Raw genomic sequence first — 17,967 nt, 5'->3', positions numbered from 1 at the left:
GGAGGAAAGAAGGAAGGCTAGGTGGGGCAGCCATTCTTCACTGGAAATATATAGCACATACCCTATGGACAATGGTCGTTCCAAAAGCTGGCAATTCCATTCCCTTTAGATCACTTCCCTCTGAAGTCAGATCATCATTTGTGCTTTGCACATGAAAGTGGATCTGGTCTTCCGGTCCGGAGTTCTTCCTTTTAGTGAACTCTTTTGGAGAAAGTAAATGAACAAAAATCCTGTGTTGTTTGTTTTTCATTGAGAAGCCTCAGAATAAATCAAGATCTGGCAGATCTGTTATTAAACATAGATTCACTGTGAAAGTCTTTAAAGCTAAATAACAGGTTATTGCTAAAACAAAACCCCAAACCATGTAGATGTTTATATACACAGCTTTATTACATATTTTAAACTGTGTATGCTTAAGTTAGGTAGCAAATTAAAAGTGATTCTCTTTATAAATACCAATTTTTAGTTTGGGACCTAGCAATTGCTGTAAACAAACTTTATAAAGTCATTCACTACGCAAAATGTTTTGAAGGTTATCAATACAGCCATACAAAATTCAGAAAATAACAGTAGAGCAGTATCAAATAGGTTGAATACAAATATTCAGAAAAATAAATCATTTTTGCGCAGGAACTATGTTAAGGAAACAAAACTTACTTTGGTATTTTAATTTTCAAAACAAATTAGGTTCATTTCTACTTTTATATACTTTGGTTTATGTCAGATAATTTTTCAGGCATACTGAATCATGAAAAATATAAAACTTCTTTACTTGGCCCTTTAAGATTCAGCTACAAGCTTCTTTGTCATAATTCTCATAACTCAAAACTTTTCTGAAAAATCTGATTGTAGAGCAGAATATTTTATGCAACTTTATTTCCCTTTGACATCAGAAAAGATTTGACTCAAATCTGAACTAGCTTGTAATGGGACTCTCATTTTTTTTAAACAGGTCATACACAGAGCATTTCTGATCTCCATCTGTTTTTAAAAACAGTGACAATGTATTTAAAAAAAAAAAAACAGTAACAACCCACACCCTGTTTTTATCAAATAATAAGTAACCTCGAAATATCTGTTCTATTCACAGTTAATGAGATGGTGGTCTAAAACTGTTTGTTACTTAAGGAACTAAGGTGATAGTAACCTCCATCTTTTTAGTAAAAAAACCCCACCAAAGCAATACCATGTTGTCGTTTTACCAGTATTCACACAAGTTATTGTGCTGTAACAAAAATACATGTATGTTATATTATACGCATTTTTAACGGTACATAAAGTCTGCAATTAAGTTGTTTTATGGTTCGGTTAAAAATTCACCAATTGATAAAACACTGCGTATCAGCTTCGTGAAGAGCAATCACAAATTCCATGGCAGAGGCACTGGCAGAAGCCATACAGGAGACATACAGTTAGACTGGAGGGAACAAAACTCACACACACAACTCCTAGAGTCACCTTCTGAATCACTAGTAAATAGATCCCAAGAGGGAGGGAACTAAAGTAAAGAAATCCAAGCAGCCATACCAGTATTCTGGGTACATGCTTGCATAGCTTTGAAAAGAGATCTTGGTCCAGCTGACTCTGAGAACTTAGAGATACTGACTCAGTGCCATGGTCAGCATAATAATCAGAGGCAGTACTTTGACTGGGAGTCCTTGGGGAGTCTCTTTGTACTTCCATAATTGTAATTACTAAGCAGTTTGATGATCCATGGGAAGAACTTGAGGAAGCCAAATTTTGTGGTGTTAAAACTACTTCTTTACAGTCAGAATTGCATGCTGTTTTGTCTTTTAATACGAGCTTGGACATAATGTTTGTATCATTGGGGAGTCCTTCAACTTCATCTTCATGCAACTTTGTCTCATGGCGGCAAAAGGGACAGCTAACGCAGCAAGATCTGTCTCCTATACGAAGTATCTTAGTCAAACATCTAGCACAAATTCTGTGAAGACAATCCAAGATTTTGGGCTTACGACTGTGAACAGTAAATCTCTGATAACAGATTTTGCACTCCAGTTCATCAATGGGCACTTTTTCCTCTCCTTCAGTGCAAGTGTAATTCATCTTTAAATTAGACACACTGTCAAAAAGAAGAAGTCAGATTATAACAAGTTGTTTCATGGATTCTGAATCTCTCTTTAATAGTAATTTTGTCAATCATAAGGTTTGAGTAAAAATAGGTAGAAACAACCTTTATATGGGAGATATCTAGCATCTCCCACTGTAACTCCCCTTGTTTTCATGCAACTTTACCAAACAGGCTCGCCTTAATTTTTTCCCTACCCTCTTGCTACATATTGCATTTAGAGCACAAAATTGTTATTCGTGTAGAGAAAGCATTGAAGGTTTGTTGCTAACACTTCCTGAACATTAAGAACTGTGTATTTCAGAAATGCCTGTAACCATTGCATAGTTTACTCTCTGTATTCCTGTAAACCAGTTGCACACACCAGTGCATTTGAATGAAACAAGGGTGCTTCGTCACCATGTCACCTATCAACGTTAATCTGGACTTAGGGAAAGGTGCTTTGGGTCTAACATCAGGAGACCGTGGATTTATTTAAGTCTCACTGCACACATGGCTTTTCTATCCAGAGAGTATTCTACTTCATTAGAATTTAAATTTTTCCATTTTGGCACCCTTGAAAATTCAAGCAGCATTGCAGTTTTTGTAATGCAGCCACAGAAGAAACTGCTGCTGTGGTTCTGTCAGTCCTAAAGATGGATCTTAACCACATGCAATTTGCCCCTTATTTTCACATCAAGTGAAAGTGAATAAAACTCAAGGGAGAAATATAAAGTGCACTTGAGTCTTTCTCACTTTTCACTGAGAAGTTTGAACACATCAGAACATCCAAGAGATGCTTAGCTGTCTTGCTTTCATTATTCTAAGCATATGCCTGGCCCACTAAAATGTTTTCAGTTTCAGTATGTAATTTCTTCTGGTTGGCTCTGTAAATCTATCTTCCTGTATATTTATAAAAAGCAGCATTTCTCCTCTTTTTATATCTATAGACATCAGTTGTGAAAGGCAGTTTAATTATTTAACATCTGCTCTGTGTACTTTTTAATAAGACTGGAGTAGAAAGCATTAGAATTGGTTACTTTTTTTTTTTTGTACCCTGTTTTGGCAGTATCCAATCATGGTCCTTCTGGCAGGATGGAAGACTGTACTTACTAATTTGCATCCTGTCCCTGGAGAAGATATAGCCAAGGAAACTAACTATAAAACGCGTATAATCAATATTGCATTTATGGGGTTGATATGCTGTCAGCAATAATTGTAAGAGTCCTTGACACATGAAACTTTTTATGACTGAAGTGAAATGATACACTTAGATCTGCTTTTGCGTCATCATTATAGGTCCCTTCCAACTGAACTATTCTATTCTATTGAATTAAACAGCAAGACAGAACCAGCAAATTACTATGTATAGAGCAGCTTTTATGTACACACACACAAAAAAGTTAAAATATATCTTATTTCCTTTTTTCCTCGCAAACGATTTCAGTATGAAAGGTTAGTATAGGAATTACTTTTTTGGTGGGTTGTTTTATTGGCTTTTTTTGCATTCAACCTTTAGAAGACATTCTTCTTAATGCCATATTCATTTTGTCATCATAATACATCCGTCTAGCCATTTGATACTGCTTGGATTGAGGCTTGTTCTAAGCAATCATTCAATGCCTACCTAGAAAAGGATCCACCTTCTTGGAATTTTTCCATAACCATTTTCTAACCATTCCTGGTCCAGTCTTGGATACAACAATAGACCTAATGAAGCACTGCCCCTAACTTCAGGAGGTCCAGGATGTCACTCATTAACACAGGGGGGAACTTGAGGGAGGGGGAGAGGAGAGTTCTGTCGCTTGAGAAGATGCACAAATTTATTCTTTGCATCATAACCATCATATAATAGCAGATAATTGTATTCAAACCTTTCAAATTTTATCTCTCTTTTATAGAGATTGTAATCATAATCAAAAAAAGGAAGATCTCTGAATCAGAACATAAGAATAGCAGATTAACCCTTCTGCCATGATTTTTATCACATACAAAGTTGCCAGAGGAACAGGGGTTAAAGTAAGTCCCTCTTGCACCTATTCATCCCACCCACTGTTATCATCAATATAGATGGCTGTCTCCTCCTTACATGAAAACTTCGAGCAAAACCAACCAAACAAAAAACCCCACAGAACTACTTTTTTCCAGATTATTTAATTATCTGGTAGGATAACATCTGATAGAATATGCACCCATATTTTTGTCCCAAACTACCAACTGGGAAATGCAAGGGCCCAGGTAGTACAGCATATAATACTGCTACACCTATTTTCCATTCATTGCAGGACACGTTCAAGACCTTTCAGACTTTGTGATGTTAGCTGAAGCATACAAAGTATCCCTAAATGGGTCTTGTAAGTATATGTCACTATTTTGTATACTAGGTAGCTTATTCCCCAGAGCTAACAGTGTTTGCATAGAAACAGGAATTACAACGAAAATTGAAAGGAAATGCATTCATCTGACTGATAAGGAAACATCATTAGAAACAAGTATTCTTCCCACATTTTCTTTTCACACACCTCAGATGGTCTATATGCACAGGAGAGAGAGACGTGCCCAAATTTTCTCTGGCTTTTGTCTGAAGCGGTTCAGTTTCCTCATACTTCTCTCCTCAGTCATAACTGTGAACTTCCAGGTAGATTATTTGTGTACTCTGCCACTCATACAAAAGTACTGCTACAAATTGGAGAAGAAATGAATATCCCCAGTAACTTTGGCCATGTATCTCAGGCATTCTGAACCACCTGCTGAGTAGAACCTACCTTTCCATCATCGCTACAAAATCATCTGTTCCCAAGATCTCTGTAACGAACCCAGGAAACAAGGTCCTCTTAGGAGACTAGAGAGAACGATAGCACAGTCCCTACCCTGTGTGACTGCACGTGCCTTGTTTTGAGCATAAGGGGTACTATCATAAACTTCTCTACTAAAAGCTACTGCCTGCTAATCTATTTCGGTGTATTCATTTTAAAGATATTTTCTAATATGCTTTAGTTAGCAACAGACACTGTCTGTATCACAGCAGATTAATTTCTCCTTGCTTCATCTAAATCACTGTGCTTAACTCTTGAGTGATGTCTGTGAGGATGACCAACAGCTAGAAGTCACCTTTGGTCTCCACAGAAACATGCTTTCATCTCTAGCAAGTGGCTTTTGTCTCAGTCAATCCCATTTAAGCAGTGGATGGGAAACGGAGGAGTGCATTATTTCAGTGCATTCTCCAAAGAATCAGAGAAGAAAGAGCATAGTTTGCTCTTTCCCTCTCCATCACAGTCAGAGCGGACCTCTGGTTTTCTAGACATAATCCTGGCCTATAACGGCAGTACCGAATCATGTAATAATGGTGACAAACCTCAAAGGTTAACAAACATCCAAAGTTGCAAAAAAGTTAACCCCTCTAGAACTTTTAAGAATTTCCCTACCTATTTCCAGAGTTGAGCAAAGGCATGAGCCCTTAAAAAAGAAAGCTTAGATAAATGTACTTCTTTTTTCCTGTATGCTATTCTTCAAGGATGATTATTTTAGTTTTTTAACTTTCGTGTGTTGGTTCCTTAAACCTTCTAAAAAGAACAACCACTCACAGGCAAAGATCCTAAAGGAAAATTTTTTAGGCACAGACAGCAGTTTTATGAACTCAAAGATTCTTCTTTAAAAAAAGTAGTGCTGGGTTCCTGCTAAAATATTTTTGGGGCCTTCCAAGCCAAATAATAAATTTAGACTGACAACTTCTGAATTAAGGACAGATGATCACACTAAGCCCCTCTAAAGTACACTTGGTAGCCAAAATAGATAGTTTGCAGAGAAACTAGAATCACCTTAACACTGTATGTAGAAAATTCCAAATTAGTAACTAGATACCAAAGTGCTGAGTTAGATTAAAGCCTAAATTTGTCACAACAACAAACTAAAAAGTCACGTTTTCTACAGGAGGATTTTGCATAATTACAATTCCAAACAGCAATGGAATTGGGGTGTTTTGTGTGTGTTTTGTTTTGTTTTCTAACAACCCTTCAGTTGTACAATAAAAACTACAGAAATTTGATTTGATTGCTGCTATCGATGTGTAATCTCTAAAATAAGAGATTGCACATGAGAGCTGATCATTAAATTTATGTATTTTTTTATGGATTTTTTTTTTCCAAAGTAGTAACCTACTACATCTGAGATCTACTTGTACCTCCTTGAGGTAGAAGAAACTGCATGTATCAGAAAGTTTAGCAAGTTACTTTGTTACTAGAACTTGAAGAGGAGGAGGCTAGAAAATCTCTGCCAGGAGAGTGGTGGCATGTTATAAAGCAATGGAATTAAGAGTAAACATCTAGCATTAACAGATTTAAGTATCTTTTAAAATTTCAGGTTAAGTCTTTTGAATCTTTTAGGATAAACCCGCAATGTAACAAGAGCAAATATTTCCTAAATGTTGCCTTGATGCTACAGCCCAATATTTGAGTTACTCATCTGTCCTACTATTGTAGCAGTGCTCTGTTCTGTAAAATTAATAAAACTAAGTCGCTTGCTGTGTTGCTCAGAAAATGGAAATTCAGCATTGCCAAATCTTCCCTCAGCTCTCAAAAGCTTGCTATTACCAGGGAAAACCCCAATTTCTTAAAAAGAAGTTTCTAGCCTTCGTAGTTACAGAGATCTTTAAAATTTGACAAGTTCAACCTACAAGTTCAAAAACCAGGGGGAAGATTTAAAAAGTAAACTTGAGGCTTCTCCTGTATATATGCAAGTTCTGTTCTATATGGGAACAGAATACTTTATAATACCCCTCTTTAGCATAGAAGAGAATTAAGATAGAAATAGGTTAAAGATAAATAAGTTAAAGAAATAGAATAAGATAAGAATAGGTTAAAGAATAAAGTAAGATAAGAATAAGGAAATATCTTTTATAAAGTGGTTTCTCTAGTGAGCTACTAAATTCTAAGATAATTCCAGCTTTAAATTTATTTCACAATATTGGATTAGTTTGCAAAGTGTTTTATGTTCATGGTGTTATGAATAAAGTAAGACTCAAGTAATAGAAATTTCAATTTCCTTTTCTTGTGTCAATTTTATCTTATGTCTCTAAAATACAAAGTCAGTTCCATTTATCTAATACTAGATTATTTTTTATCGAAGCAGGTCATGTACACACACAACTATCTCATACCTTCAGACACATAGTTTTAAAGTTTCCCCAGCATGAACAGCTTTTCCCTTTTTAATTGATTTCCCAACTGTTTACCCTTCATCTATGTGCTGGTATCAATCTGCAAATAAGGAAGCTTATTTACTGTGGCACATAATATCACAACTACAGCTGAACATTTTCTTCATTTTGTTGGCTTTTGAATTTAAAAGTTTCTATATTTTGCTCATATCCTTTTCACAGAAACTGAATAGAGGTTTTAAGAAACAGAAACAAACCCTTAACAGGCCAGAAATCTAATATTTGTGAGGAAATGTTTTTTTCTGTTAACACCACAATACTGTCTGACAAAAGACATTCTTTCACTAAAAGTTCTGAATACATAGGCTGTCACTTTTCATCTGTCACATCCAATTTTACTGGGAAGGTTATAGGTATAAACATTGTCCTTGTCTACTACTAAAAGGGGACTTCCCCCCCCCAATATACAACTTGTTACACAGCCCAGAAGATAATTGTCTGTGATCTTAATTAATGTCTTTTAGAAGTTTTTAGTTGCCATGGGAGGCAATTGGCAATGCTCCATAGCATCCAGTAAAAATTTCATCAGGGCTCCCATTACAGGGAGCTATTCTGTCAGGATGAGAATTGTAACACTTTTTCTAGAGACAGCGAGACAATTTTCTTCAGATGGTACTTTGACTGATCTCTTTTGGAAGGGTCGATACTAATTTTTACTAGTAAAGGATAGGAGAAAAACGATACATGATTGACAGAAAATAGCTTTGTTGCCTCAACAAGGATCTTGGGACCAGATCATCATGTATCATGGCCAGCAGCCTATGTGTGTAGAAATAATGTTTTGGCTCTCTATCCAGAATTCTCCAATTTCCAGTTTGTAATTCAGTACATGAGGTGTAAAGGAATTATGGTGCCCAGGAGTATACCTTCCTGAAACTACTTTAGAATGAGTGTAAATTATGTCCTCTTCGGTACCAGCTGCTACATCCGTGATCATTCCTCATCTTGGGTGCTTACTGTACGCTGTGATGCCATGACCTCGGGCAGGCTACCCTCCTCAGCGCTAGAGGAAATATTACCACTTCCAGCTACGTGTTATCACCCTCTTCCTGAAAATTGTCATCTCCACCAGTCTGTTTACTGCTACCTGCTTCACTTCAGAGAAAATTAATAGGTTGTCTTGAGCAATTCAGAGGTAGTAGCCTGCTGTGAAGGATCTGTTATTGCCAGCAGCTGCGTGCGTCAGTGTGCCCAGGAACCACCCCGACCTGGCCAGGCTCCCACAGGCAAGTATGGGGCAGCCTAGGTACTCTTCACCCATCCTGCTGAAGTTCTGCTGAGGTAGCTTATGCATTTTAAATAGGCTTAGTTATAATCAGTCATAGGAGCAAGATCAGAACGATGTTTCCCTCATATCTAGTTTCATGCCCTAATCATTAAGTCAGAAAATGGTGCACTTTTGCCCTTTGTGCCCCATTGATTTTGCAACCATTCTGCACATGTGACACAGCTTCAGTTGGCAAGCGAGGAGCAGGCATGCCAAGCCAACAGAGGCAGCTATGGGATATGCAGGAGCCACAGGCTTGAACCATCTCAGGCAGAGTGCAGCTTAAAACACAGACCTCCCAGTAAGTAGCTGGATGATCAATGACCACAAGATAAAAAAAAATGGATTTCACCAATACTGTTGGCTGCATTCTTTATCAGCCTTATGTGTTAAAAGAGAGAGGAAGTTCTGGTTCTCTGAAATTAATTATAGGCACCTGCCCTAAAGAGATCATTTTGGGTTCCAGGTCCGGAGCTGGAGGAGGCATTTACTGACAGGTGAGAGTTCAGCTGCTTTCCTGTGGTCTGCACCTCCTCCAGGCTAGCTCTAAGCGAGCCTCTGCTCAGAAGAAACATGTTTGCCTTTATCCTCCTGTAGCATTACAAGTGCAAGCATCTAGCTCTGCATTTTGGGAATCTAAAAAGTTGAGTGATGTGACTGGTTATCTTGCAGGCTTCTAATTCTTTTCTTAGACCTGACAGGAAAAGCTAGGAAAAAAAGCGTGGAAGTTAGCCTTAAATATTGAATGACTAACATTCTAGGTAAATATTATTGTCACTATCCTATTACCTCCAGAAAATGAAACGCCAAAATGACACGTTTTACAAGAGCTAAAAAGGAAACAAGCTGTGGAAAGGGTTATATAGCTTGCAGCACATACCTAAAAATACCTTTTTTTTTTTTCCCTTCTTCCTTCAAAAGGCATAATCAGACTTTCTGCTCTGATTCAGTTGAAGGTAAAACCTTAGTGGCTAACACCTTAGATAAAACTTTATATTAGCAAGACATAAATAGCAATATTTTCAAAGCTTCATTAAACTGTCCTGTAGCCTATATCAAACATCACATTCTGCTGATACAGTAACAGTTTAAGCATTCTGTTGTAATCATGAGAAAAAAGCTAATATTGAATAATACCTGTTGTTTTTGTCGAGAGCAGCAGCATATAGAAGTGTGTAGCAATACAGAAGCCATATTTTTCAATTCCTCATGTGTAATTTAACAGGGATGTTATTTCAGAAAGCAAAGTCACTTTGTACAAAAAGGATTTCTTGTTTTTGAGATTAAACCAATATATTTGGTTATTATTGCTAATAAGCAAAAAATCACTTGCACTTCACTGAACAGAAGGAATTATTATGTGAAGCAGCAAGATATTTTAAAACATGAAGCCACTCTTCCTCTTAGTATGAAACAACTAACAGAACACAAACACTTTTTCATGGTATAGCGTTGATAAATATGACTTTTGGACAAGTGGTAAGCAACATCTGCTGTAAAGCGTAGCTTTGCATCTTGGAAAACAAACCCTTTTTTTGCAGCTAATTCTTTTCACTCGTAAGACAAATATATGGTATGGTATTCACTGTACACACTAGTTTTATATGCAGAACAAAGTGCAAGTGTAATACCTTCAAATTAACAAATAGGTAAAAAAAACCAACAACATAATGCAACTTACCTGACATATTTAAGCAAGGCAGCACTGATGTAAAGATTAAAGTGCAAATTAGTATCTCTGGCTATTTCTTTTATTGGTAGTGAGTTGTCCTTATTTCTTCTATAATCACATTTTTCCTATTATCTTTAACCCGTACAGGTATATAAAAAGAAAGCAGCTGGGAAGCTCGGAGATATCAGTCTCAAGATGACTGAGCAGGAGAAAGAATTTGCCGGGAAGACTGCTCAGTACCACCACGAAATGAAGCACCTCCAGCGCCTGCTGCAAGACAAGCAGGAAGCCCTGGATGAAGCGCTGCTGCAGAAGAGGTCAGTCAGGCACCGGCAGGGGAATCCAGTCGGGTCTGGCGGGTAGAAGGGCTGGGGGAGGCAGCTGCACACAGCCGCCAGCTCCTGCGTTTCATCAGAGCCTCGTATCGTGTGTTCCGGGTATCTTGTCTCGCTCGTGTTTTAGCTACACTGAGAATGCTGAAACGCTCCTCTTAATTCCCAGCGCCAAGAAAGACCGTTTGGAGGAGGAATTTATTCTAGATGACTGCTACTGTTCTTAAGACTCCTTCTTAAGAGGAATATCAATCTGAGCCTAGTCTTTGACGATTTGGGGGGGTCTGTAAACATCAAGATAGACAGATGTTAATTTTTTAACAACATCTTCTACTAAAGACTCAACACTTGCCCCTCCACACCCCTCAATAATTTTCAGAATAGTAGGACATTAAAGGAATCTAATGAGTACGCATATGATGGGTTTCCTTTTGAATCTACCTTACTGTTCTGTCAATAAGTGACTTAGATTGGCTACATGCAGAATAAAAAGAAAAAAGATAATTTAACAGATTTATACAGGATTATGACTCTCAGTGTTGAAATATCCTTTTAATAGAGAGTCCTTTAAAGGTATTTTTCCCCTCTGGTAGTGGAAAGCTTCATAGCACATTCACGTTATCAGCATACAGGAAAAACTTTTTACAACTGAAGACAGGTAGTTAAGCAGTCATTTTGCAAGTCATCTCTGCCATTGTGAAATAATTAAACACAATAGAAAAACAGGGCTTGGTATCATCTACCTTGTATCAGCACAGTTCCTCTCAATTACTTTATACAGTGCTACTAAACAGGTGTGAGTAGCTGGGAATTGTACAATGAACGTCCTACTGATCTCTAAAATTTGCATGAGAAAACAATATTTTGAGTGTTCCACATTTCTCTGGAAATAGTTATGTAGGATTTTTAACTAATTAAGTGCCTTTCATACCTCTGGGCTCATGTTACAATTTTTTGACAGTAGAGAAGGGCTAATTAAATAAAGAGGTTTTTTTCAATGTATAGAAGGATAGAGCATAGTTCAAAGTCCCATAATATGGATCATTCAAAATTTTTCTTTTTCTAGCCCCAAAGCAGGTAAATGAGATGATATAACACAGCCGTGTCAAGTAATTAATTACACTTTCCATACAGTATACTAAATCACTTTTCCCTCTTCAGTCTGAATTGACTAATTTTTTCTTCAGTAAGCACACAAAATTAATACTTGCAACTAACTTCTAAGAAGCAAGATCTGCACCTGGAACTACAACATAGTAGTCCATTTAACAATATGATGATGAAGAAAAATGGCTTATGGAAACAAGCACAAAATGAACCTCACAAAGAGATGTCTTGCATTTCTGTAGTCTCCCACATTAATGAACATTAATGAGCGTAATTAGTGACTGCCTTTTTCTGGTGGTAATTAAGCCTTAACAGTGTTTATTAGAGTATAAGATAATGAACACACCTCTGAAAATAAAAAATAATTGTATTTTGGTTCATCTCATCATCCACTATTTTCCTTTGATAACTATATTAAAAAAATTTAGATTAAAAAAATGAAATGTCACTGAGAAGTCAGCTGAATTCTACACCTACATAAGAAAGAATGTATTTTTATCCTTATAAAACAAAAATCAGTAAAACCAACTAACACCATGGCTGATACTGTTCATATAAGCTAGTTTCCTCATGTTTCTGTATTCATCTCAAGTATTGTAGTATTATAAACTAGTTTCCCAAGGTAATCCAAATACTATGTACTCTGTTATGCCTGTCTGCCAGAAATTAAACATGTATTTTGGTCAGCTTTGTATATTTCTGGTTTTATAAGGCTTATTATTTTCTCTCTCCCTTCCCTCCATACAGTCACAGAAGTAAGGAAGGGAAAATTATTTGTAGTTTAGATGTTGCTAGTCATCTAGCTTGGCAACCGAAGTCACTAGTGCCAGGACAGTACCAAACATTTATATTTATTTCCACTAGCTCTGTTTACAGAGTAAAGTTATAGTCCAGAAAACTGTCTAGCTGATAACGTTTCAATTCAAAATACCTGTATAAACATTAAGGTAAGCACATACAATAAATTGTATATTAGATTCTCTAATTTCAGCCTTTAAGTAATGAAAATCAAAGTAGCATGCCACATTTTAAGTAGGAAAGCCAGTTTAATTTAAAATTGAGCTGACTATATGAATAGCTGATTTTGTATTTTATTAAAGTTACAATTTCTCTTTAGGGAGACTATAAAACAAATTAAGCTATTTTAAAGGCACTGACCACAGTCTAGTCAAAAGCACTGTAAGTAGGTAAAGACAGAAAACTTTTTCATAGAATTGCTGTTGCTTTGCATTTAGTTTTAAAATAGTGGAGTTAGGAAATCATAGCAAGTCTGACTTAGCTCCTGCCATGAAATTCTTTATCATAAAAGTTTACCATACCTATTGTTGGTGGTAAGTTTTCCTGTAAAACAAGGGAAAATACCACTCCAGGTCATTCTTTCAGCGAGACACTGCATCAGAGAGAAGCAGCCCCACCTCATTAATCTGAACAGGACTATAGCAAACCCGACTGACAGCAGGGCAGGACCCTCTTACCATGGCACCGACATGCCCAGAGGTAGTCACTGCAGATCGCAGCATATTCAAAAGTAGCATTTGTTTAGTAGCGATACTCATGTGCTGCCTCATTTTTGTTTCTTCTCTCATCGTTCTGTTTTTAACAAGTCTACATCCAAACTAACATGGGCTTCATAGAACATAACAAAGGTGACTTCCCTTTGAAATTTTCTCCCCTCCTGCATCATCTTTCACCTGATGACAAAAATGAGGGTTTGCGCTACTTACCCATTGCGTCCAAGGGAACAGAATTTTTCCACTTGGTTTTCAAAAAGAAATGCATATAGGTATAATTGTTTTTTGATAAATAAAAGCTTTTAAAGCTTCTAAAGATATGCAAATTCTGCCTTCATAGAAGCTGCTCTGTAGAGCCTTCTCAATAATTGCAGCCTTTGCTAGAGAATATTGGAAATTCACAGCAACCTTTTGCCTAAAGCAACTGATGAGAAAGCAGTATCATTTTCTGTTCTTCAGGCAGCTGATAATCATAATGACATTTTTATTGTTTACAGAGTAATCTTATGAGTTATCATTACCGCATACCTTTCCTTAAATGAAATACATTGCATGTTTCAGATATAAACAAAGTTGTTTATGTGGTTCTAAGGTAGAAAACCAGGTTCGTAAATGCCTCAAGTCTTATTTCACAGGACACTTACCTTTATGAGTTTTCTAGGTCACAACGTATTTCATAAGTCTTCTGCAGAGGAACAGTACTTCGAGATAGTTACGGCTGCTGTACTTTGGATGTTAAATGTGGGTTTGAAAGCCTTAGTAATGAAACGGGCTTAGACTGTCCTCAGAAGAGGGTCTACAGTAGAAAGGCTTCGCGGCCATGCACAGGCAAGGGAGAGGAGCTGTCTTACCTGTAAGGTTACATATATAATTGTAACCATGATAAAAATTGTTGATCTTTGTGACGAGGATTATTTAAATAAACTGTTACAGGATAGATGAAAATTAATTCTTGAGCCAGCAGCTCAAATAAGATTCTCAGAGATTAAGGCTGAATGAGTTGAGTTCAGTGAGGGCAGAAAGCTCTGTCTTTTGAAAAGAAGAATCTGCTTCTGTTAACTTTTCATCCTCAAACATCAGTACGGCACTGGCGTTTTGCTTACTCCCAACAAGATATAAAACCTTACATTTTGGCTAGGTTAGGGGTCGAATGGAATTTTTATTTTTACTTAAATAACAACAGCCTACATTTATGAGAAACAAACTTAATGCTTTTTGTCTAAAGACATCTGGAAACGGGAGTACTAGATACTGAGTACGTATCTGGTTTTAAACGCCAAGAGACAAAAACTTGTATTTGAAGAGCTGAACCAGCTGCCATGAGCACAGTGGAATAGCAAGAGTTGCCCATTAGGCTGTTACCTGTACAGGGTAATGTCACAGGAGTCACAGTGGAGGATAGTAATGCTTTGCAGAGCTTGAGGGCATTTCTGGTGAGAGCCAGAAACGTGTAAGAGAAGGGTAGTGAGGGCCATTGCCCAGTGAAGTAGGAGCAAGGAAATTTTTGAGAAAAAAGTACAGCGCATCAGCAGCTATGGTAACCGAGCTGCTCTGTAATCCAAGTTCCTGAGACAGCTGGGAGGTTGTGACTAGCAGGAATAAAGACACCCCCTCCCTAGCCCATTCTGCTGAATGTATTTTTAGATTTTGATTTAAAACAAAAAACCGCAGAGACAAAAACCATTGTCTAACTGCAGTTGGGTCGTAACTGCTACTTCTTGGATGCTTACCTGAAAAACAGCTGAACTATAAAAGCAGTACATTCTGCCACTCTGAAAAGACTTACCTTGGCTGCAGAATACTGCGTGCACAGCCAGGGGCATCTGCAATGTGCTTCCTAGACAACAACATTCTTTGACTACTCATTCCAAAGCAAAGTCAGCGAGCACTTTCAGACTCTGCATCTCTCAGCTCTGTTTAAAAATTAATCCTCCACGAGGAGTTCAGATACACCACTACCTCTAAAGGCATCCGTTTCCTTGCTACTGAAGTAATTTTAACCATGTGGATACTTGAAAAACTAATGTCTTCAAACTATTTTTTCTAAAATCAATGCAGTTGCCATTGAACTGAATATATAGACTGAAAATGAGCATCCCATTTGTCAGGCATGCTGACAGCGTTAAACTACAATTTAAAATTCAGTGATTTTTGGTTTCATCTTCCTCAAATTTTCTCTGCCTCAACCTCATACAAGCATTAACATTGAAACAATCTTTAAAAAAAGAAGTCTTGATTTTAGAAATTAGCAGATGAAATAAAACCTGTGTGATGTTCTGCACTACAATAAGGGTAAACCAGATTAAGCTCTTGTATATTAATAGTAGAACATAAGAGTGCTGAGCACACTGCGTGCAGACTCCAGTTGGAGAGAAGCAGCAACAGAGGACTGGAGCTTGTCTCTATCAAGGTATGAAAGTTCATTTGAAAGCAAGATGCTGAAAATGTTCCAAGATCACAATACAAAGGGCCAGAGTCAACCAATGGGTGAAACTTAGGACGGCTTGTTGGGGGAGTTCAATCACGTAGTTTTACTCTTTGTGCCTCACATGCCCCAAAATTTAAGCTGATGATAATGGTAATTGCCTTTGTAAAGCATTTTGAAGCATATACTGAGTAACTGGTAGCATTAGACACTCTTACAACTGGCTCAGGAAGAAATATACTTTGTGAGTTTGTGAGAACAGAGTCGTCTACAGTTTTGGTGTTTCAAAAATGAGAGATTCCTTCTCAACAGCTTTTTAGAGATGTGGCAGAAATGGAAAGGTCCAGCTCATTAATGTGGCTTCTCATGTTCTTGAGCAGAGTCTTGGGCTACTCTTAGCAACTGTACTGCTTTCACCTTCATTCTTAATGGTTAATGATCTCTTCCACTACCAAAAGTTCATTCCAAGGAATATATACAAAGATAATCCTAAGGCCTTCTCAGTAAGTTTTTTTTCATCTTCCATCTATATATCCAGTCGTAAGGTTAAACACAAGATGAGCTAGTATTATGTCTGGGCCACTTTATACCACTCTTTTTTTTTTAAAAAAAAAAAAAAACATTCTCAGTGTTACTGTAAGAAGTACTGGTTATGTATTTTCTAGTATACACCTTTTGCCCAACAGAAATGTAGCCTGACAGCATTTAATCTCAACCCATTTATGTTTTGCGTTGATTTGTTTCTCATTCTTATAACCTGGTATTCAGGAGAATTTGTGTAAAGGGCTAGCTCTATCAAGTGCTTCAGGTAGTGGCTTGAAGTGACTGTGTTAGAGAAGTCTATACATTAAGATTTGTGTGCTCATTTTCTATATAATAGCTTTCCCTTCCACTTCAAATTATCTTGAGTTTCTGATTATTTTGTATTTTGACATATACTAGAAGCGAGTCAGAAGAAACACAAGAGCTTAACCTTCACCAAATATAACTTACTAAAAAGTCTGCTGCTGGAATACACTGCATTATTAAGTGATCTTAGCTGCCACGTGAAAAATAACCCTTTTTCTTGAGAAAAATATTAAATAATTAATTCATTTATGCTTGGGCAGTCAGAGAAATCGGGCCATAAGGTTATAATGCCTTAAGGACTCCCCTTCACTATCTTTGCCTCCCCCTCCAACAAAAAAAAAGTTTTTTTCTGAACATATCTTCTCTAGCATTACATTTAGTGAGCTTTTTTAAAAACAAGAGGGGCATGAATTTCAGTGAGATAATTTCAAGCATCTAAATACATGGTTTATAATTTGCTTATCCACATACTGTAATTACATACTGCTGAAAAGTGTTTTTAAAATTAGGATCTCTCCATTTTTTTTCTAGGAAAGTGGAAGGGGAACTTGACATCATTTGGGAATCCACATCCAAAGAAAACAGGAGAATGAGAGAACTCTTACATAAATCCCTGGGAAAGAACAACATGTGGAATATTGTCACAGTTCATGAGCCACATTTAGATGAAATCTCTCAGAAGGACCTAGTTTACGGACATGATTTTAGCTATTGTGATGTGAAACTTTCATCCCCTACTAAAAATGAAATTCAACAAGAATCTCAGTGATAAGAATACAGATGCATTATGCATCTCATCCAAGAAAGAGAACTCAGTGCCTGAATTCGTCTTTTTCAGCAACGCAAGATGCAATGATCATTTACCCTCTTCAAAATTACTGTATTTTTAGTGTCATCAAAATGACAACAGCATATTCTCCAGCTGCACTGTCAATAGTATAAATCGAGCCTAAAACATGACTTTGTTTTTTGAAGAAAAGGCTATTCCTTGTTAAGGCAAAACGTGGTACAGCTCTAAGTTAACATAAAAAGATAAGTATCCAGTTAACAAGATAAACAACTGCTAAGCTTGGTGTTCTAGCCCAGACACGTACCTTGCCACAAAAGAAGTGAACAGCAAGACAGAAAGCCTCCAATATGGTAAATAATGTGTCTCTATTATATATGTTTTAATTAAAAGGTCAAATTTCAATAAATTCTCCCCAAATCACCAAATGAAGTATAGACAGAGTATGATCAAAGTTGAAAAAAAATGCGTTGTCTGTTCTTGTTGCTGGTGACGAAGCATCTTGACATCCTGAGATGCCCTTATACCAGATTGTCTGCCAAAAATCGTGTCATCTCAAGGACAGCGAAAAATTTGACTGTGAAGCAGACAAGACAGACACGTCCTGATGAGGAGCGGTGGTGCCTGAAGGCACAACTCTCCACCCAGTAGATTTACAGGAGCCCAGGCATCAGCAAGTTCCTACCACAGTTTTGCCAAGGGGACGAGATGCCAGCAGAGGATGCAGCCCTCCT

At 37.1% G+C, this 17,967-nt stretch overlaps 2 protein-coding genes across 19 annotated transcripts in view; one reads left to right on the top strand and one right to left on the bottom strand.

Annotated features, from left to right (window-relative positions):
* CEP89 (centrosomal protein 89) overlaps positions 1 to 17,253 on the top strand; it is a 43,473-nt gene extending 26,220 nt beyond the window's left edge. For 14 of the 18 annotated variants that reach the window (XM_075161350.1, XM_075161352.1, XM_075161354.1 and 11 more), the window contains 2 exons: positions 10,370 to 10,539; positions 16,978 to 17,253. In XM_075161350.1, coding sequence (XP_075017451.1) covers positions 10,370 to 10,539; positions 16,978 to 17,215 — 408 coding nt within the window. In that variant the 3' untranslated portion in view covers positions 17,216 to 17,253. Of the gene's footprint in view, positions 1 to 952; positions 1,019 to 3,137; positions 3,464 to 4,353; positions 4,423 to 10,369; positions 10,540 to 10,723; positions 11,068 to 16,977 lie in introns of those variants that run through there. The other 4 variants (XR_012675401.1, XM_075161342.1, XM_075161347.1 and 1 more) reach the window with 4 other exon arrangements.
* LOC142087274 (E3 ubiquitin-protein ligase RNF182-like) lies at positions 1,342 to 2,067 on the bottom strand. Its single transcript, XM_075161360.1, has one exon. It carries the CDS (start codon positions 2,065 to 2,067, stop codon positions 1,342 to 1,344), a length of 726 nt encoding a protein of 241 aa, XP_075017461.1.
* Positions 17,254 to 17,967: the final 714 nt, after the last annotated feature.

The sequence above is a fragment of the Calonectris borealis genome, chromosome 12, assembly GCF_964195595.1.
Source record: "Calonectris borealis chromosome 12, bCalBor7.hap1.2, whole genome shotgun sequence".
NCBI classification, from domain to species: domain Eukaryota; kingdom Metazoa; phylum Chordata; class Aves; order Procellariiformes; family Procellariidae; genus Calonectris; species Calonectris borealis.
Note: the sequence above shows the minus strand (reverse complement) of the source record. Positions and strands in the feature narration are given on the sequence as shown.